General features: G+C 42.5%; 2 protein-coding genes and 4 non-coding genes across 8 annotated transcripts in view; 5 read left to right on the forward strand and 1 right to left on the reverse strand.

The window, feature by feature from the left end:
• Nucleotides 1-10342, reverse strand: part of ZWILCH (zwilch kinetochore protein) — a 28551-nt gene extending 18209 nt beyond the window's left edge. The window contains exons 1-10 of one of the 3 annotated variants that reach the window (XM_030578847.1): nt 10211-10296; nt 8858-9030; nt 6417-6426; nt 6148-6200; nt 5201-5296; nt 4972-5090; nt 3209-3405; nt 2553-2632; nt 1972-2127; nt 1694-1765 (exon numbers count right to left, since the gene is read on the reverse strand). In XM_030578847.1, coding sequence (XP_030434707.1) covers nt 1694-1765; nt 1972-2127; nt 2553-2632; nt 3209-3405; nt 4972-5090; nt 5201-5296; nt 6148-6200; nt 6417-6426; nt 8858-8866 — 792 coding nt within the window. In that variant the 5' untranslated portion in view covers nt 8867-9030; nt 10211-10296. Of the gene's footprint in view, nt 1-1693; nt 1766-1971; nt 2128-2552; nt 2633-3208; nt 3406-4971; nt 5091-5200; nt 5297-6147; nt 6201-6416; nt 6427-8857; nt 9031-10210 lie in introns of all 3 variants that reach the window. The other 2 variants (XM_030578846.1, XM_030578848.1) reach the window with 2 other exon arrangements.
• A 334-nt stretch (nt 10343-10676) lies between these two features.
• RPL4 (ribosomal protein L4) lies at nt 10677-17788 on the forward strand. Its single transcript, XM_030578172.1, has 10 exons — nt 10677-10762; nt 12238-12409; nt 13515-13621; nt 13993-14131; nt 14677-14801; nt 15250-15379; nt 16322-16478; nt 16706-16789; nt 17437-17557; nt 17663-17788. Exons 1-10 carry the CDS (start codon nt 10760-10762, stop codon nt 17702-17704), a joined length of 1080 nt encoding a protein of 359 aa, XP_030434032.1. The 5' UTR covers nt 10677-10759; the 3' UTR covers nt 17705-17788.
• LOC115659297 lies at nt 12067-12166 on the forward strand. The gene has a single exon (XR_004002516.1). It is a non-coding gene; the product is annotated as a small nucleolar RNA SNORD16 (small nucleolar RNA).
• On the forward strand, nt 13326-13397 carry LOC115659295. The gene has a single exon (XR_004002514.1). It is a non-coding gene; the product is annotated as a small nucleolar RNA SNORD18 (small nucleolar RNA).
• On the forward strand, nt 13827-13926 carry LOC115659296. Its single transcript, XR_004002515.1, has one exon. It is a non-coding gene; the product is annotated as a small nucleolar RNA SNORD16 (small nucleolar RNA).
• LOC115659294 lies at nt 15459-15529 on the forward strand. The gene has a single exon (XR_004002513.1). It is a non-coding gene; the product is annotated as a small nucleolar RNA SNORD18 (small nucleolar RNA).
• Nucleotides 17789-20630: the final 2842 nt, after the last annotated feature.

Below are 20630 nucleotides of genomic sequence, written 5' to 3' on the forward strand. Positions count from 1 at the left end.
TCAGCTCCCAGACTGTTGCACTGAGCAGCACAGTATGGGGAGGAGGTGAGCAGCCCCCAGTGGTGAAAGAACAAGTCAAGAACTATTTAGAAAAGCTGGACAAGCACAAGTCCATGGAGGCCAGATGCAATGCATCCGAGGGTGCTGAGGGAGCTGGCTCTGCAGCCACATTAGCCATTGGCCATTATCTTTGAAAACTCATGATGATCAGGGGAAGTCCCGGACAATTGGAAAAAGGCAAATATAGTGCCCATCTTTAAAAAAGGGAAGGCAGAGAATCCAGGGAACTACAGGCTGGTCAGCCTCACCTCAGTCCCCGGAAAAAACATGAAGCAGGTCCTCAAAGAATCCATTTTGAAGCACATGAAGGAGAGGAAGGTGATCAGGAACAGTTCACATGGATTAACCAAGGGCAAGTCATGCCTGGTCAACCTGATTGCCTTCTATGAGATAACTGGCTCTGTGGATATGGGGAAAGCGGTGGACATTCTATAGCTTGATGTTAGCAAACCTTCTGATAGTCTCCCACAGTATTCTTGCCAGCAAGTTAAAAATGTGTGGATTGGATGAATGGACTTTAAAAGTGGATAGAAAGCTGGCTAGATCATCTGGCTCAACGGGTAGTGATGAATGGCTCGATGTCTAGTTGGCAGTCGGTTTCAAGTGGAGTGCCCCAGGGGTCGGTCCTGGAGCTGGTTTTATTCAACATTTTAATTAATTATCTGGATGATGGGATGGATTGCACCCTCAGCAAGTTCGCAGATGACACTAAGGTTGGAGGAAAGGTAGACATGCTGGAAGGTAGGGATAGGATCCAGAGTGACCTAGACAAATTGAAGGATTGGGCCAAAAGAAATCTAATGAGGTTCAACAAGGACAAGTGCAAAGTCCTGCACTTAGGACGGAAGAATCCCATGCACTGCTACAGGCTGGGGACTGACTGGCTAAGCAGCAGTTCTGCAGAAAAGGACCTGGGGATTACAATGGACGAGAAGCTGGATATGAGTCAGGTGTGCCCTTGTTGCCAAAAAGGAGCTAACAGCATACTGGGTTACATTAGTAGGAGCACTGCCAGCAGATTGAGGGAAGTAATTATTCCCCTCTATTCAGCACTGGTGAGGCCACATCTGGAGTACTGCGTCCAGTTTTGCATGACCCACTACAGAAAGAATGTGGACAAATTGGAGATAGAGTCCAGCGGAGGGAAACGAAAATGATTAGGGGGCTGGGGCACATGACTTGAGGAGAGGCTGAGGGAACTGGGCTTATTTAGTCTGCAGAAGAGAAGAGTGATGAGGGATATGATAGCAGCCTTCAACTACCTAAAGGGGGATTCCAAAGAGGATGGAGCTTGGCTGTTCTCAGTGGTACCAGATGACAGAAAAAGGAGCAATGGTTTCAAGTTGCAGTATGGGTGGTCTAGGTTGGATATTAGGAAACACTAGGAAGGTGGTACAGCGCTGGAATGGGTTACCTGAGAGGTTTTTAAGGCCCGGTTTGACAAAGCCCTGGCTGGGATGATTTAGTTGAGGTTGGTCCTGCTTTGAGCAGGGGGCTGGACTAGATGACCTCCTGAGGTCTCTTCCAACCCTGATATTCTGTGATTCTATGAACACAAAAAACGTAAAAATACCATTCCTGGTATGATGACAACGAAACTGATATCAATTGGGAATTTCACATTTATACTTACAAGGAGAAACAGCAATTCTTTATGCAAGTGGAACACAGGACTCCTGGGGTCCCCAGATTCCAATCTAATGTTCTGAAAATTCCAAAAATACACATCAGATTCTGACTCTGGAATAAAAATGTACTAAAACCTTATTAACAGAACTGATGAACTATTTATTATGGATGTTATCAACACACTATACTGCTACTGCAACAATAATGTAACAAGCAAAAATTAGCATATTTTCTGTGATCTACAATACTTGATATAAACAATGAGAAGGGTTTTTCTCCTACCAGTGTCGCCACTGCAGTGAGTGGAGGTGTCTGCAGAATCTTATCCACAATATTCCATGTAAGATCAACATATATATTACTCTCTGATTCAGCCACTGTATCCTCCAATGTAGTGGATCGAATGAGCTCATATTGAGCAAAGCCTTTGGTTGCCACCTGGAATGAATATATTTTAAACAGTCATTTAAATCTACCATTCTAAGGATTATTTTCAAAAGAATGTTATGTTATACTTTCTGGAGCCTGCAAAAGAGCCCTAAAATGTCAAATCAACGTAGTACTGGGAAGGTGTTCCGCAAACAAACATTTTTAAGAGAACTTTAAAAATAAAACTTGGCTAGTGTCAGAGAAACATACTGCAATATAGCACATCCAAAAGTTAGGTAGCATGTGTGGTCCCTTGCTTCTCAGATTAGCAGGAGCTCAGAGTGCTACAGATCAAGATATACAAACCAGCCATAAAGCTAACAAAAAAGTCCCACAAATCAACAAATATACAAAGAATCTTACAACTGAAATTCATAAACAAAATATTGTAAATTTAATTATTTTAGAAGGGTGAAAAAGCATGAAAAACCTACAATAGATGAGCGATGTCTGAATTTGTGTGCCTTCTTGAGGTCTTCTAGATTTGCAAAACAGGTTTTGTCAGCTGTAGGACCTGTGAAAGGAAGAGAGGCTTTCAGAAAATACTAACCACAAACTGAAATTAGCACTCAGATGTAATTATTAAGTGGTCAAAATGGAAAAAATAAGTGGTGGTATTCTCCAAAGATCCACTCACAATGCAAACTCTGCTCACTTGTGACACCAGAATGAGCTGCCATTCACAGTAAAACTGTTCTTCAAAATACAATCATCCCTCCATTGTTTTTGTACAATTAGCAGTGCAAGTTAATGACATTTTCAAATGTTTAGTAGCATTCAGTTACTATATATCAGTGAGTTGAATGGGGGCAATCCTTACTTCTCTAAAAGTTGTGTCAGACTATCTGCAGAGCTGTCTAGATATCACTGCATGGATTGCACTTCATTTACCCTTTGAAGGTTATTTTTGATACCACTTGGGGTAGAGACAATTATTTTAGAATGAAAATTTAGTTTATAGAGCACAAGTGGACAACTATCATAGCAATATAGGTTGTTACCATATTAACTCTCACTTATTTCTTGTCCTTCCCTCTTTCAACTTTGGTGAAGGGCTGACTGTGTAACATTATAGCCAGGAGGAACTTACCATTACATGTAACTATATGGAAACTGATCCCTGTGATTTTGTTCCCATTTTTGAGAGGCTCAGCACCTAGCCAACAGGTATGTTCAGGGTCAGAGCTGTCACATCTTACCCACAGGGGAGGAAGCACAACTGGTTTGCTTATCTTCAAATGGGTCATGTTTGGATTTTGTGCCAGTGTATAGAGTGAAATCAGTTGCCTGGAAATAAAAGAATAATCATTAACAAAATTTAGCATGATGTTAGCTGACCCCTCTCTGTTTACGCTACTTCAAAATCTAGTCCAGGGATCAGCAACCTTTGGCACGAGGCCCACCAGGGTAAGCCCCCTGGCAGGCTGGGCCGGTTTGTTTATGTGCCGCATCTGCGGGTTTGGCTGATCTCGGCTCCTACTGGCTGCGATTCGCCGTTCCAGGCCAATGGGGGCTGGGGGAAGCGGGGTGGACCGAAGGATGTGTTGGCCGCCACTTCCCACAGCCCCATTGGCCTGGAACAGCAAACCGCGGCCAGTGGGAGCCGAGATCAGCCAAACCTGCGGATGTGGCATGTAAACAAACTGGCCTAGCCCCCTGGTGGGCTACGTGTCAAAGGTTGCCAATCCCTGATCTATTGTATTAACAGTAAAGCAACAGATAACAACTTAGTATAAACAAATATATATATTCAGAATTAAGCAGTTTTTGTTAGCTGAAAAAGACAGATAGTTTAATTTGATAAACTGGCTGGGATTTAATCAAATCTGGTATCTTTTGCTATATTTAAAAAAAATTGAAAAAATGGCCACTTTAAATTAAAGTCATTTAAGTCCCAGTCCTGCACATTTACACACGAGTAGTCCAATTTAAGTTAATGGAACTGCTCTCAAGCGCCTTTGCAATATCAGGTTTATCACTCCTTCAGTTATTAATATTTCCAGTAAGTATGAGCTCCCTTTTCATGATGAAATATAGTCATCTCCCCATTAATATACAGCTACTAAGAAGTGAATAGTTTTATAGGATCAAAAAACAATATTCTGAAATTGTCCAATATTAAAAAGAAAAGGACACTTTGTTGCAGTGTGTATCTGAGGTGAAATTCACCCCAACATAAAAGGACCACGGAAGGTCCTCCACACACAATTAAATCCCAAAATACCTCTCCCTACATGGAGGAGAATCCTTTTTAACTCAACCTATTAATTTGTGACAATTACAAGTTGCCTTTTTTTCACTAGGATTTTACCTCAAGTTAGTTAGCTCAAGTTGAGAACATACTTTTCCCTCCCAGTGAAGACAGACCTATAAGGTGTTTGTGCCACTAATGTGAAATCTGTCCACTCATTTCAACATACTCTTCCTATCTCACGTATGAATAGTTGTTGTTCTCTTAACAATAATGAGGATAACATAAAAAGTATGAAATATCTAGGTTTCTCCTTCTAGATTATCATCTACACAGTTTGAGAAAAACATATGTAATACATACGAAATTCCATTTGCTTTGCAAATTCCTATGATTAGGTAGAACATAAAAACAGCAATACGGGGTCAGACCAAAGGCCCATTTAGCCCAGCATCGTGTCTTCGGACAGTGGCCAGCACCAGGTATTTCAGAGGGAATGGACAGAACAGGTAATCATCAAGTGATCCACCCCCTGCTGCCTGTTTAGTTTAGCTATACACAACATTTAGTATGCTAGTTACATTGCAGCACAGAATTTACTTTTGTGTTGAATAAGGTATACAACTGCTTTTAAACAAAAAGATAAAACTATGGAAACTTACTTTCCTCTTGTAACAGATAGAGCAACTGGTCCAGAACCCCTCTGTGGTGTAAACTCCGAAATGTAAGTGGCATCATCTATTTGTGATTCTTCCATTTGGTCGGTTAGTTCAGCATGTCCCTTTAAAAAAAATGCATAAGTAAATCTGATAATTAGAATATATCTGAACATTTCCAGGGATGTAAGTGTAAGGCTCTAGTTTTAAAGCAAAACAAACAAAACCCACTTACCGCTTTCTGCATAATGAATATCATACTGTTTCCATTCCAAAAACTTTCTAAGGGACTTCTGCAACCCTCGCCAATCAAATGTACTTGGACCTCAGCCTGGAAAAGGAAAAGAAAAATTTTGTTAATGTATTGCATTTACATGTTGTGCTTAGAAGACATTTTTGCGATAAAGATTTCAAAATCAACTAATTACACAACAAACTATTTTCTACTATCATTTCAACCATTCACTAATAATCCATGCCTTTCTCACCTTAAGATAAGACAGCTGCAATGTACTCTACATGGAGCTAAACCTTATCAACTGAGAAATTTAAGATGACGCAGAATGTTGCAAGCCACTTAATAACGGCATATCATGAGTTGCAGCTCTGGAATCTGTACTGGCTGCCGATAGGTTTCCAGGGGAAATGTATGGCTTAAGTTGACCTATTAAACCCCATATAGCTTAGGATCTAAGAGATTGCCATCTTCCTATGCCATACTGTTGCAGATGCAGTCAGTGGAGTACTCAAGCTGTAGTCCCATTGGTATAAAAGAGAGGGTGAGTTTCTCATGACAGTTCCTCTATGAGGGGTTCTAAACTTTGGAATTCACTCCCTGAGCCGGTCCCAAATAGCCCAAATCTGTTGTGATCAAGGCTGCGCAGCTCTTTACTCAAGCTTTTGACTATGAAAAGAAAAAGCAGTGCAATAAGGATACTGTTTGACTTGTCATTTCTGTTCAGCTATTTATTTTCTAGCTTTGGAAATGTTTTTAAATGTTACTCATTTTTAAAATTATGCCAATTTGCCTAGATCCCAAGATTAGATGCTTCTCTTCTACACACTCCTGTTTGTTATAAATTTAAAAATAAATAATGATCTTTGAGATATCTTTAGAAATTTTTCAAACCACTTCTAAGCTCAAAGAGCTATTTTTTTAAAAAAGAAAAAAAAAGTATTTACCTCAAACGGAAATGGGTCTTTGGGGATACCTTTGTTTCCTTCATTATATACTCTGAAATAAAACAAAACAAAATATTCACTTAGTTTATTTTTTCTTTTCACCCTCCCCAAATGATACATTTGTCTCTAAAAAGTAGAAAGAAAATGTGATTTTTTTTTAAAACCAATCCAGCTATATTAGTGCAATCTCTAACATGAACACAGTTAAGTTTAGGGCTTTGGAGCTGTGCTCCGGCTCCTCTCCAGACAAAAACCTGAAACTCCACTGTGCCAGAGCTGCTCCGTGCTCCAGCTCTGGGCTCCGCTCCAAAGCCCTGGTTAAGTTATACCTTTATACAAGTGTATAAGTAGCTTATGGGAATAACAAAACAAATATAAAGCACCTTTTTACAACATCCACATGCTGGGAAGGGAGCATATACTATTGTATATAAAGCGGTAAAACTTTCTAGTGTTGACAAGGTCTTTTCCCAGTTATCGCTCAATATTCCCTGAAATGTAGGAATCACACAGATTCGAAACCTAAGTTTGCACCAAACCAAGGCAAGACCAAGATTGACCAAATTTCTTCTACCCAAGAGCCACTCACTTTTTTGCAGCTAGCTTCACCTGCCATTACTCTCTCATTTTACTAAATTAATTAATCAGCCATAACACTTTGCCCAGTATAGATGCTACCAACTTCTTAATAACTGTATTCATCTCCTATTACAATTACTTGACTAGTGCTGACAGCCTGTTAAGCAACGTATAACGTCATGTGTACACTACAGCTGCTTGGGGTTGCCAAAAGTCTAATCCAGGGGTGAGAAAACTTTTTGGTCTGAGGGCCGCATCCGGTTTCAGAAATTGTATGGAGGGCCGGTTAGGGGAGGCTGTGCCTCCCCAAACAGCCAGGAGTGCCCCCCATCCCCCCCCAGGACTCCTGCCGCATCCAAACCCCCCATTCCCTGATGGGCCCCCCCAGGATCTGTACCCCATCCACACACACCCTGCTCCCAATCAACACACACACCGCTCCCGGAACCCCTGCCCTGACTGCCCCCCACTGCCCCATCCAACCCCCCCTCCTTCCTGACTGCTCCCTGGACCCCTGCACCCATTTAACACCTCCCCTCGTTCGTCACCCTCCGACCGCCCCGATCCATATCCACACCTCTGCCCCCAACCACCACCCCAAACTCCCCTGCCCTCTTTCCAACCCCTGTTGCTCCCTTACCATGCTGCCTAGAGCCCCGGTGGCTGGTGGTGCGGCTGTGGCTGGAGCCAAGTATCAGGACAGGAGCTCAGGGGCTGGGCAGGAAGGTCCCGAGGGCCGGATGTGGCCCACAGGCCGTAGTAAGCCCACCTCTGGTCTAAATGCACAAACCCAAACACCCTTCCCTCCCCCTTCCCCAAAGCCACCCTCCCACCCCTTCTCTGAGGTCCCCCCACTCTCTCCAGACCCCCTTCCTCAGTCGCTTGCTCACTCTCCCCCACCCTCACTCACTTTCACCGGGCTGGGGCAGGGGTGAGTGCGGGCTCTGGGCTGGGGCCAAAGGGTTCAGAGAATAGGAGGGGGCTCCAGACTGAGCCTGGGGCAGGGGTGCAGGAAGGGGCTCAGGGCTGGGGCAGGCTCTGGGAAGGTGTTTGGGTGCAGGAGGGGGCTCAGGGTTAAAGTAGGGGGTTCGGGCTCTGGGAGGGAGTTTGACTGCAGAAGGGAGCTGGGGTGTGGGTTGGGGTGCGAGAAGGGGCTCAGGTGCAGGCTCTGGGAAGGAGTTCGGGTGTAGGAGGGGGCTCAGGGTTAAAGTAGGGGGTTCGGGCTCTGGGAGGTAGTTTGACTGCAGAAGGGAGCTGGGGTGTGGGTTGGGGTGCGGGAGGGGGCTCAGGTGCAGGCTCTGGGAAGGAGTTTGGGTGTAGGAGGGGCTCAGGGTTAAAGTAGGAGGTTCGGGCTCTGGGAGGGAGTTTGGGTGCGGGATGGGGCTCAGGGCTGTGGCAGAAGGTTGGGATGTGGGAGCAGGTGCTGGTTCTGGGAGAGACTTTGGGTGCAGGCTGGGTCAGGGGTTGGGGTGCAAGAAGGGGCTCAGGATGCAGGCTCTGGCCGGGCAGCACTTACCTCAGGTGTCTCCCAGAAGCAGCAGCATGTCCAACAGCGGCTCTTAGGCTCATGGGCAGCTCTGCAGGCTGCCCCTGCCTGCAAGCACCACCCTCGCAGCTCCCATTGGCTGTGGTTCCCTGTTCCTGGCCAATGGGAGCTGCGGAGTTGGCGCTCAGAGCAGGGGCAGCATGCAGAGATCCCCCTGGCCCTGCCTTCTCCTAGGAGCTGCTGCCAGACATGTCACTGCTTCCAGGGGCAGCATGGAGCCAGAGCAGGTAGGGAGCCTGCCTTAGTCCCACTGCGCCGCCAGACTTTTAGCGACCTAAAATCTCGCAGATTGGCTTCAGTAGCCTCCAGGAGATCAAACCCAATTCTGGGAGACTCCCAGCCAAACTAGGAGGGTTGGCAACCCTACAGCTGCTACAGCAGTGCCACTGTAGTGCCATAGTTTAGACATTTCCTACTTCAACGGAAAGGGCTTTTTCTTCGATGTAGTTAATCCACCTCTCCAAGAGGCAGTAGCAAGGTCCGTGGAAGAATCCTTCCATCAACCAAGCCACATCTATACTGGGTGTTAAATCGATATAATAGATACCCTGAGAGCTAGGGGCTACAAGGTTCAAAATCATGCACTGGGCGCATGGAACTTCGGTAACAAGCGAGTGCTGAGAGAACGTGGAATCAGTCAACGCTACGCTCAGTTGATGCGGCAACTCATGGTGTTGGACGCCATCAAGCGATCGAGGGACATCTACATAGAACACATCACCGGACTTCGACAATACCAGGAGGTATAAGCTGGAGTGCTGATGAGAAGCGCAGTCGGGAAAGTAACTGAAATACTTTCCTGATGGACTGTTTTTTTCTAAATGGACAATCTATCCTAAATTCTCAATTACTGAGGGATAATCTTCACTCACTGATATATTTTGCTTTCTGCCACCAACTCTCTGTATAACTTTTTCCCATGAGTAATGTACCCGAATACTTGGATGCTAAATATCTAAACTGTATTCTTAAATTCATTCACCTCAATTTGGGTGATTGCTGTTTATGCATTCTATGTATCTTATGACTAAAACCAAACCTTGAATTTGTGAATAATCTAAACATTATATCCAGATGTACAAACACTCTTTTCTCAACCTCTCTGTTACATAATTTTAACATTAGCTTTCATAAAAAATGTTAAATATGGCACTGAGGGCATGAAATTTTTCACAGCCCTGAGAGCGACCTAGGGAGGTCAGTCTGATTTTTAAGTGTAGACTAGGCCTAAGACACATAAACAGAGGCAAATCCCGCTCTGAAGCACTTAGAGTGGGGAAGTGTGGGGGTAGGGGGGTCAACTTACTTTGGATAGCAAAATCCTCAACCCCAGCCGGCAGAACCAGCCTACCTGGCTACCATGCTCTGGAAATGACTCAGGGTAGGGAGGCCAAAGCATAGCCCAAATCCCAGCACCCCGCCACATTTATCCTATGTAATCACTGGGGAAGACAATTGCTCCGAGGGCGAGGACCATCTCCACCCAAGCAGTGGCAATAAGAGGTCCCAGCCACCCAGGCAGGGCCAGCTTCAGCTAACACTCAAAGCTGCCCCACGCGGGATCAGGGCTGCCACGGCTCCAGTGGGGCCAGCCCCATGGATGTCCGCTCTGGGGGGACCAGATGTCCTGACTGTATAGCGACAGTCCCAGTTTGGGGGTCTTTTCCTTATACAGGCTCCTATTACTCCCCAACCCCCTGTCCCGATTTTTCACACTTGCTGTCTGGTCACCCTAGTCCGCTCGGTGCCGCGCAGCAGCCGGCAGCCCCATAGCGCCGTCATCGCCCGCCCGCCCCCAGGGGAAGGCCCCGGGGCCTTTTCCTCACGAGCCCGTCTCCTTTCCCGGCTCCTCAGTGGGCGGCCTGGAGCTGGGGCTGCCGGACCCCTTCTGGGAGAGGCCCGCGGGCTGGGCCAGCCCCGGGCCGAGGGGACACTCACTGCAGCAGACAGTCGTACAGCCGCAGGGCCGCCTGGTGCCTGTGGGAGCCCATTGCCCGCCCTGCCGGCCCCTCAGTCAGGCCAAGCGAAGCGAACTACGCGCCTTCCCGCCCCTTCGAGGTCACGGCCCCTCCAGCCGGGACTACACCCAGCACAGCCCAGGATCAGACAACACTATTTTTAATTTTTGCGCTCTAACGATTCGTTGCACGTTATTTTTGTCATGTTATCATCATCATTTTATAAAAACAAACTTTATATTATAATTTTTGTCAGGTCCGCCTCGGAATCCATCCGCCAAAAAATAGTCCCCAGGCTCGGGAGGGATGGGAAGCCTGGGAGGTCGTGATATGAGACTATTTCCACCACCTCAATCGGAGGGTGGGCGGGAGATTAGAGGACTCGCTTTCTTGCAGCCTCCTGGGAAGTTTGGGAGGGGTAGGGTGGGGTTGAGGGTTACATATAGGGAGATGGTAGTAAGAGGTCCTTCCTTTTCCGGTTGGGGCTGTGGCGGAGTGAGGAGCGGGAGCCAGAGGCTCCTCTGCCAGCATGGTGAGGCGCGGCCTGTGGGGCTGGCCTGTGGGGTGGCAGGTCGATAAAGGGGAACCGCGGAGTGGGGCCAGCAGTAAGCCAAAGAGCGGGGACGGGAATCGGCGGGCAGGGCTGGGCCGGGCCGCCTGCGGGCGGAGGGCACCGGCACGAGACAGTCGGCCGCCATTTTGGAGTCGTCAGCGATCGGCCTGCCGCGTGGTGCCGGCAGGGGGGAGCGCAGGAGGCCTGGGCGGGATGTAATCTGGGGGAGCAGGCCGGTGTGCGATGGGGGGATGGAAGCGGGCTTGGCTCCCGCGGGACGCGCCATGGCTGAGAGCCCGTAGCTCGTAGTTCAGCTCTGGTCCCCGCCCGAGAATCTCTTATTGTTGCGGGGGGGGACGAATGGAGACGGGTCCAGCCTGACTCTCGGCTTAATCCGCTTCCCGCCCGTTTCTTTTTTAAAGCATGGAAGGGCTGGATATAGTGCTGTTAAAATGGACTATGCGGGGCCCTGCCCTCTATCCTGTCCCAGTTCCTTACCTTCCACCCAGAAAAAATTTAGGGTTTGAAAAACGCTTGGGGTGAAATCATGTTAAGACTTCCCACGTGGTAGCATGAGGCAGGAACCTGGCTTAAGCAGCCTGTAGTTCCATGCGTGCTGCCAGCCTAGCCTACAGAGTTAGCTGATGGAGGTCGTAGCTGCTGTCATGATGTAGTAGTCAGTGTTGGAAATTCGCGTAATTGACACTTTAATTATTAGGCATTCTTGCAATATATAGTATGTATCATAGTTGTTAGCTAAATGCTCCTCTGAGCAAAACTGGGAGAGAGAAGCCTTTATCACAACAGAAGTTGCTTGTAATGAAAAATATTTCCCAACTCACAGCGTTAATGGCACATCTACACCATTTTGTTAAGGCCAGGAGTTTGTTTCCAAAATATTGGTTATATATATTTGAGGCCCTTATTAGACACTAGAGGGGAAGCAATACTGGGCCTGGTTAGTTTTTCAGGTTTCCAAGATAATTTTGTAAGTGAAATAACTTCTAAGTTCCTTGTTACGCACCAAAACTCCAAAATGTACAGATTTCATAAATGAATGTGTTGTAATTAAAAGATTACTAATAGATTGTTTTAAGTATCTGAAAATAAAATTCAGTATGGATATAGTATTTGTAAAACAGATCAACGAGATTTACAAATTTAAGAATAACAGTTTTACATCATTGCTGAAGCTGAACTGTGTTGACCTCCCAGGTGTGTGTGTGACCTACTCCTACAGTGTTATGAAGTTGTTTGGCATAAGTATAAATGGAAATAGTTATTGCGGTGATGATATAAGCTTTTCTCTTATCCAGTGTTCAGTGACAGCTGCCTGCTGTCAGCATCTGGCGCTGTTGAACTGAAGACACTTGATGCTGTGCAATATTTTAAACATCTTTTGAATCTGAACCACTTAACTTATTGGTGCTGAAGAAAATTCTTGTCTTTTTCAGGCTTGTACTCGTCCATTAATATCTGTGTACTCCGAAAAGGGGGAGGTATCAGGCAAAAATGTCACCATGCCTGCTGTATTTAAAGCTCCTATTCGCCCTGATATCGTGAACTTTGTTCATACCAATTTGCGCAAGAACAGTAGACAACCCTATGCTGTTAGTGAACTTGCAGGTATGATTTGTGTACAGAATTTGAATAGGTTCATTTAGATCAGGATTATTTTATTACATTAATATATAATACTTGTCAACTTACTGTATGCATGCCACTTACATTATTTTAATTTTAGCTCTAATACTGCTAGGACTTAATTTACATAGTACCTTACAATCAGAAGGACTCAGAACTGCAGCTGCCTCTGGTGTGGAACCAGAAATGAACACTGCAGAAAGTATCTTAGCCAACTAGAACCACAAGGGGAATTTTTGCTAGGCGAAATTAGTTAACAACCCTGTTATGAGTAGTGCCATAAAACAGTGGTTCTCAAGCTTTCCAGACTTCTGTACCCCTTTCAGGAGTCTGAAGCCCAAGTCCCACTGCCCAAGGCTGAGGCATGTAACTTAGCTTTGCGGGGCTCTCTGTGGCATAGAGCTCCAGGCAGTTGCCCTGCTTGCCACCCTCTAACGCCAGCCCTGCACTTGCAACCCTCCTTAAATCCATCCCATGCCGCCCTCTCCCTTCCCAGGGCTCAGGACTCCCAGGTTGAGAAACACATCAACTCATCTAGATCAGTATCCCCCATGGATACGTGTACCCCTGGTTGAGAACCGCTGACATAGAATACTGGATTGCCATGGGTGGTTAGGTCATCATCTCAGTTTTACATTATATTTAAGAGACAACATACTTGTAGCATCAGCCCTCCCTGTATCAGACCATGATCAAGTTTTCCTCCTAAGTTTCCAATCAAAGTACTAAACAGGCATAAATCTACTTGGTGTGAAAATATATATGTTTACAGTGTCCATCTTAAAGTTCAGTAAACTTTGTAATTTACATTATCATTTTGATAGTGTAATAGTATAGTATATATAGTTCCAGTTATTGTCTGTGTTCAAGCTTCAAAACCTGTCTTAATTTAACTACATAGAAATGATGAGATTCCACTTCATTGGTCCGTGTTTCTGAACTATATGATAACAGTGGAAGTTCTGATTCTCTTGAATTCTTTATTCCTATGACTTAGAAAAAATAGATTGTTTGTTTGTTTGTTTGTTTGTTTGTTTGTTTCATTTTCTCTGTATTTTTACTGATTAATTAAAAACATTTGTTTCAGGACATCAGACCAGTGCTGAATCTTGGGGTACTGGAAGAGCTGTTGCTCGTATTCCCCGAGTGCGAGGTGGTGGAACTCATCGCTCTGGCCAAGGTGCTTTTGGAAATGTATCTTTTTTATTTTGGTTGTGACTATTGAGTCGGTATAAAATTGAACTTTTTGAAGGGATGGGGAGCAGAAATCTAAACAATTAACTGATAACCAGGAGGAATCTGTTAGTCTTTCAGGTGCCATAGGACTCTTCATTGTTACCATGAGGGAAGATCTTTAGATCTTCTAATTTTTGAGATACACATTGCTGTTTATTTAGCTTGCCATGATGTCGTAATTTGCGTCTTACTCTGTACTCAGTGACAGTTGCCTGCTGTCAGTGAGCTGGTACAGATGGTTGACGAACAGCTAATGCTGAGCAAAGCTTTAAAAGGTCTTGTTTTGTAAAAACGTTTGGAAAGTGTTATTCTTAACTGTGGATGCATAGATGTGTCGCGGAGGCCGTATGTTTGCTCCAACCAAGACTTGGCGACGTTGGCATCGCAGAGTAAATACAACTCAAAAACGGTATGCCATCTGTTCTGCTCTGGCAGCTTCTGCTCTCCCAGCACTGGTCATGTCTAAAGGTGGGTATGTTGAAAATTCCAGAATGCTTGCTCTTTACTGCTGCACAGCGTGCCAACAGCTCATTATTGTATTGCCATGGGGTAATTTTAGTTTACTCCAAAGAAGTTGAGTGTTGTACAGTATTACAGTACAACTTTTTTAATGGTATCCACTTCATGTGAAATGTTTCAAATAAAAGGAGCATATATGCTGAGTAAAGCTGAACTAACAGTACATCGAGGTTATGCAGAACAGAATGGAAACAGCCTGTCATTGATGTGACTCTTGCTCTGGTAGTTTATGGTAGTCAGTTGCAGAAATACCAGTTTTGAGTCACATTCCAGATCACTACTATGATTGTTACTCTTATTAGAGGCCCAAGAGAAGTTGAACTAACCTCAGCCCTAGAAGTAGACCCTATAGGTGTGATTTGAGGGGACACCAGTGGGGTCCTGTGATGAAGTTTGCATTACTGCTTTTGCTATACATCTTCATTATTACGTTGAGATTTGTGCAGGCAAAAAAGAATCGATAACTTATTATCAAATTCTCATAAAATTATCAGGCCACCGCATTGAGGAGGTCCCAGAACTTCCTCTGGTAGTTGAGGACAAAGTTGAGGGTTACAAGAAAACCAAAGAAGCTGTTCTGCTTCTGAAGAAGCTTAAAGCATGGAATGACATTAAAAAGGTGAGTTGTTTACTGTCAATACAAGTAAACCTTTTACAAATCCCCATTAAAACATTGCTTATGCCAGACTGCAGCTCAGTAAATTAATGTTGGCTTTAAAGTCTTCATTTGCTATAATTTAATTAGTAAATAATATAAATTTTGATGTTTGCTTTTGATATGCTCTATTCATATCTTGACTTCACTTTGCTTAAAAATTAAATACTTGACAAACTATAGTGGGTTCAATGCAAATTTCTCTTTCACTATGCTGCTTCACGTCCCTGCCCAAGACTGAAATGAAAAGCATTTTAATAGCCTAATTTATCTCCAGAATGATGAACTTTTCACTGGTCCGTGTTTCAGATGTACAGTGATGATGGTGAAAATCTGACTTCTTGATTGTGCTACCTCTTAATAGTGGGAATTGTACTGTTTTTGGATTTCTAGATGTGTTCTTTCTGCATAGGTTTATGCATCTCAGCGTATGCGTGCTGGGAAGGGTAAAATGAGGAATCGCCGTCGCATCCAGCGCAGGGGACCCTGCATTATCTATAATGAGGACAATGGCATCATCAAAGCTTTTAGAAATATCCCAGGTAACTTTTTTGAATTACTGAACAAATGGCAGTATGTCTGTTATCGGGATGTTCTGATCTTCTGTTTGGATGAGAGTACCTAAAATGATGAGATTCCACTTCATTGGTCCGTGTTTCTGAAACACATGATTTTGTGGAAGTTCTGACTACTATCTGAATACAGTGAATGTATATACAGTAAAAGCTTTTGTTATCTGGCATGTAGGTTGTCATATGACACTACCTATCACTATGGGCAGCATACACCCAGATAACTAAAAATACACTTAACACTAAAACTATACTGAACATAATTTAATCTTTGATTCAGAAGGCACTTGATCTTCCAATGCCTCAGGGTCATCATTATCAACATCAATTATTGTAGATGTAGGAGATTGGGCTGTATCTGTAATGACCCTATGACGCACTCTGGAAGTTGCTTTTTTAATAGATCCCTGATATCAGCTTGCTTGTTTTCTGCCTCTTTTGCATAAAAGTAGAGTGCAGAATATGCAATTGCATAACCTGGGCAGTATACTAGTCCCAGTTACTAGATTGAAGATTTGTATTGGGAAATATCAGAAATGCAGGTTAATAGAGTTTTTGAGTTGATGAAGTGCCGGATAACACAGCTTTTACTGTATCTCTGAAAGAATGTGTTTAGTATGTTTAAGGGCATTGTTGGCATGGTTAGAGATCTGTTTCATTTATTTGATAAAATGTTCATATGGAGCAGAAAGATAACTTGCTGTAACTGATACCGTCTCCACTTTTTTGTCTTTACAAAACAATGTATAAAATTTATTTTTTACAATATTTGAAATCTTGATGCCTGTATATCTTTGTAGTATAAAGTCTTTAAAACTAGTAAACCCATACTTGCTTTTTGTGGACCGAACTGCTCTGATTTTGCTATTATATCAAGTGAAATACAAATACTGTGATTTTGTCTCATTTTAGGAATTACTCTTCTCAATGTAAACAAGCTGAATCTTTTGAGACTTGCTCCAGGTGGCCATGTTGGGCGTTTCTGCATTTGGACTGAAAGTGCCTTCCGAAAGCTGGATGAGTTGTATGGTACCTGGCGCAAACCTGCTACCCTAAAGAGTGACTATAAGTATGTATATCTAGAATCTGACTTAGCTAAAAATTTCATTAAGACAGTTCAGACAAGTGATATGGTATTAGTCAACACAAAAGTTCTGTAACTTTCGTTTAGTGGTAAGATTTAGTCTTAACTAAGGATGTAAGGTTTCCTAAATAGCTGGCTCTTCATAAAAATGAGTACAGATTAAATATCCCCACCTAATTTTGATTCTAAATATTTGTTTGTGTTTTGTGTAGCCTACCAATGCATAAGATGACCAATACAGACCTTGGAAGAATCTTAAAAAGTCAGGAGATCCAGAAGGCCCTGCGTGCACCAAAGTAATTATTTTTATCTAATTACAAAGTACAAGGGTTTATTTGAACACTTTTATTCAACTTTTTGGGATCAGAGGGTGTAGGACACTCAGCATGGCAAACCAGAATGTTCTTGTCCTTTCAATTTCTTGGTTTAAAATGTATATGAAGAATTTGGCTTTATGTAGATTAATTCAGGGTACATGGTCAAGTGGGTCTAGCTCTAGAAATAAGGTTTTGGCTATAAGTTGAATATTTAGAAACTATTCCTTAAGAATTTACACCTTCTGCTGTACATTTACAACCATAAAAATACAATATTGTTTTAATATATGAAAACTAGAAAGTGAAACTGGCTAGCTTTCCATTCCATTTTTTCCAAGCTGAATGAAATACGAAATTAATTTGGACAGTCCCTTCCCAGCTGAGTGCCATACATTCTGTAGCATAATTCTTCACTGTTTCCCTGACTAACTTTACCTTACCGAACTAAATATACATGCCGTCTGGATTTAAGACCAAAGATGTTATCAGTGTTCTTCAGACACTGTAGTAGCATAGTTATTTGAAAATTAAGGATAAGTCCACTTTTCTGGAAGAAATAATGTATTCCAGCTCTTAAACAGTTTTGCATCTCCATGAAGTACACTAATTGAGAATTGTTTTTACAGTAAAAAGATTCGCCGTAGAGTTCTCAAGAAGAATCCTCTGAAGAACCTGAGAGTCATGATAAAACTGAATCCATATGCCAAGACAATGCGACGCAATACAATCCTGCGCCATGCTCAAAATGTGAGACTTAAGTTAGACGTCTAATCTGTGTTGTTTATTATATATTCTTTGCATGTTTCTGATGACTAATCTTTTTTTTTTTCTCTCCCCCCACTCTCCCTACAGCACAAACGCAAACAAGAGAAGAAGTCAAAGGCTGCAGCATAATGCACTCATCAGGCTTATCCACTTAAGTTCAAAAGGCTATGCTGTGGATTTACAACAAATAAATATTCTATTGAGTTGGTGAAAGTGTCTTTGTTATTTGTGACCACTACTGCAAATGCTTTGGAGGGAGGAAGGGTGCAGGGAAAGTAAATTAAACCATAGATGAGCAATTAATTATTTTTTGTGTCCACTGTTGTTTGTTCTATCAGAAAGCATAATGGGGGATGCAAGTGAAAGGTGCGTTTTTTAAAAAAAGTCTTGCATTATTGTAAAACTTAAATGTAGCTACATTTTATTAAAAGGGAACTTGATACCTGGGTTATTGTGGGATCACTGGCTAGGACTCCCAGAGTTACTACTGGAGTTGGTGTTAGTCCCAGTGGGAAACTGTGGAAAGGGAAAGCCCCTAGTGTAGACAATGCGTAGATAATTAGCAGGTTTATTCTAAGGAAGTTTCACCTTAGAGTTCCTTTAATATTGAACTATGACCGATGTATGCTATTTTAAGTGTTAAAAATCTGTAGTAAGGTTCCCATGCCAATACTGCTCCCTGTGACCTATCCAGCTTCTAAAGTATGGAAACTCTCACTACTTGCCAAACAATACAAGATTTTTCTGTTGTGTATGAATCAAGCTTGTCTAACAAACATTTTCCCTCTGAAAAACTGACAAGTTTTTGGTTGAAAGATGAAGTGTAGAGAAGGGAGGGAGAAGTGAAGAGTTGAATTAGATGACAAATTCTGAATTGTCTTTTTAATGAAGTTTCAGACTGGAGTTTAAAACTACAGGACTGATGGTCAGCAGTGAAAGTAAAGTGAAAAATGGGTGTGGTTGGATGGATTTAGGGTGCAATTCTAGACAGGAAAAGCATGAGGGAAACCAGGAGTGGATAAAAAGACATAATGAGCTGGCTCACTCTGAGACTGAAAAGGCGGAGTTTGAACTTTATTCGGAAAGACAACAGTGACAGAATAACCTCACAGTGAAGGTAACAAGGGTAAAGCAACACTATGTTGCAGTCTGTCTTCTACAAAGGCTAGGAGTACTATGACTCCATAGATGGAATGAGCTTGATACTTGCTTTCTCTTGCTGAGTATATAACATCCAGTTGGTTGTACTGAATTAACAGCCTTTTTATAACTAAGCCTAGAAATAGGATCCTCTACTCTAAGGGCACATGTAAAGCAAATGCAATATTCTCAAATTCAAAAATAACTTCTCAGATTAACCTTTTAAATTCTCACAGTTCTTTGGACAGGGAGGGATTATGCATTACAGACATTATGCAAAAGAACTTCAAAATGAGTTTTTAATGGAAAATGGTTAAACAGATGTAAATCTTAGCTGAAAACGACAGGCTGAAAAATTTGAAACTTCACTGTGCTGCTAAGACTCCCAACGTATAAACCTAACATGGATCATGAAGATTAATATTGAGTTCAGTTTTAAGCTGTTGGGAGTGCTCAAAGCCTGTTGCTGCTGCAGGACCAGCTGGGGACATAAACAGAATTTTTAATCCATTACTACATTTGAGATATGGGGATTTCAACAGCTTATACTTAAATGCCTGCCTTGCTAACTTATTCCTTAGTAACTGTGTACTTGATCCTGCTAGTTAAGGAGATCTGTAGTGTATTCCATCTGAAATCACAGATAAAATACAAAAAGTTTCTGGATCAAAAATAGTGAAGATAGCTAGTAGGGTTCCTATACTGGGTATCCAAGTACTCAATATGCATAACAACCACACGGTGGCAGTTGAGAAGTAGAAATCTCCACGCCTGTTTAGTCAGCCTCCTCTTGCCAAACTAATGAAGGCAAATGTTCCAAGAGTATTTTATTCTTGGATACTAAAACTGTTTTGGTGATTTTAGAAACTAAGAGCCTAATGAGAATTAGGACCCCATTTACGCCAGACCTACATTGTTTTTTTTGTTTGTTTGTAAATCCTGTCCTAAAGATTCTAATGTGTAATATAAAATGCAGCAAGGGAAGAACAGGATGAGAGTAACCCATGCTCATAAACTAGATACATATGCAATTAGCCTTCAACTAGAAGAATATGATAAGAGCATTAAGATTGTGTCATTACAGTAGACTGCTTATTTCCCATCTCCCTTGTGCAGGAATGCTATAGCAACTGGTTATGGTCAGTGACTGCAAAATGTTTAAAGATATGACATTCATACTGTATTAGTCACCCTGTATGCAACACAATTTGGTGTATAGGATTTGACATTTAGGTCCAGGGCTACTCCCTTATTTACTATACACATAAGCTACTGAAAAGCACCCTTAACTTGCACCTGTTCACACTGGGTACAACAGTAATTACAAGAGCTCTATATCAGACTAAAATATTGTAAATGGATATTTCTAAATTCTCATTAGGTTTATAAACCTAATGTCTGAAATACTGTGCATTCAACAGGTTACATTAGTAGCTAGAGTTACAGGTGAGATTGAAAGATGTTTATACGAAGTTGGGTTGAGTTACTATCAGGTTTTAAATATTTCAAATTCCCTCTAGCTTTTTAGATATACAAGTTGTCAGGTTTTTTATTACAAAAATAATTCAACTCTTCCTAAACAAAGTGACTAAATATTAATCTGTTTAACAAGCTCATTTAATAAAATTTCTGACAAGACTCGGGAAGCTAAAATGGAAAGTGAGACTAGTACTCGTATTTAAAAACATCAGTTTTCGGAAAACCTCTTTGCTATTTTTTTTAATTAAATACAGTAGATCCTCAGATACGAACATAATTACTAACTGACCTGTCAACTATACACCTCATTTGGAACGAGATGTACGTAGTCAAGCACCAGCAGAGATGAAAAAAAGCAGATTACTGTACTGTGTTAAATGTAAACTATTTAAAAAAAAAAGTACCATTTTTCTTCCGTGCAGTGAAGTTTCAAAGT

The sequence above is a fragment of the Gopherus evgoodei genome, chromosome 10 (assembly GCF_007399415.2).
Source record: "Gopherus evgoodei ecotype Sinaloan lineage chromosome 10, rGopEvg1_v1.p, whole genome shotgun sequence".
In the NCBI taxonomy this organism is placed as follows: domain Eukaryota; kingdom Metazoa; phylum Chordata; order Testudines; family Testudinidae; genus Gopherus; species Gopherus evgoodei.

What these genes read in the sequence shown, in the direction of transcription:
- RPL4 (XM_030578172.1), top strand. An exon ending in GCCAAGGTGCTTTTGGAAAT is followed by an intron (nt 13,622 to 13,992) that starts GTATCTTTTTTA and finishes GTGGATGCATAG; the next exon opens with ATGTGTCGCGGAGGCCGTAT. An exon ending in TCCTGCGCCATGCTCAAAAT is followed by an intron (nt 17,558 to 17,662) that starts GTGAGACTTAAG and finishes CTCTCCCTACAG; the next exon opens with CACAAACGCAAACAAGAGAA.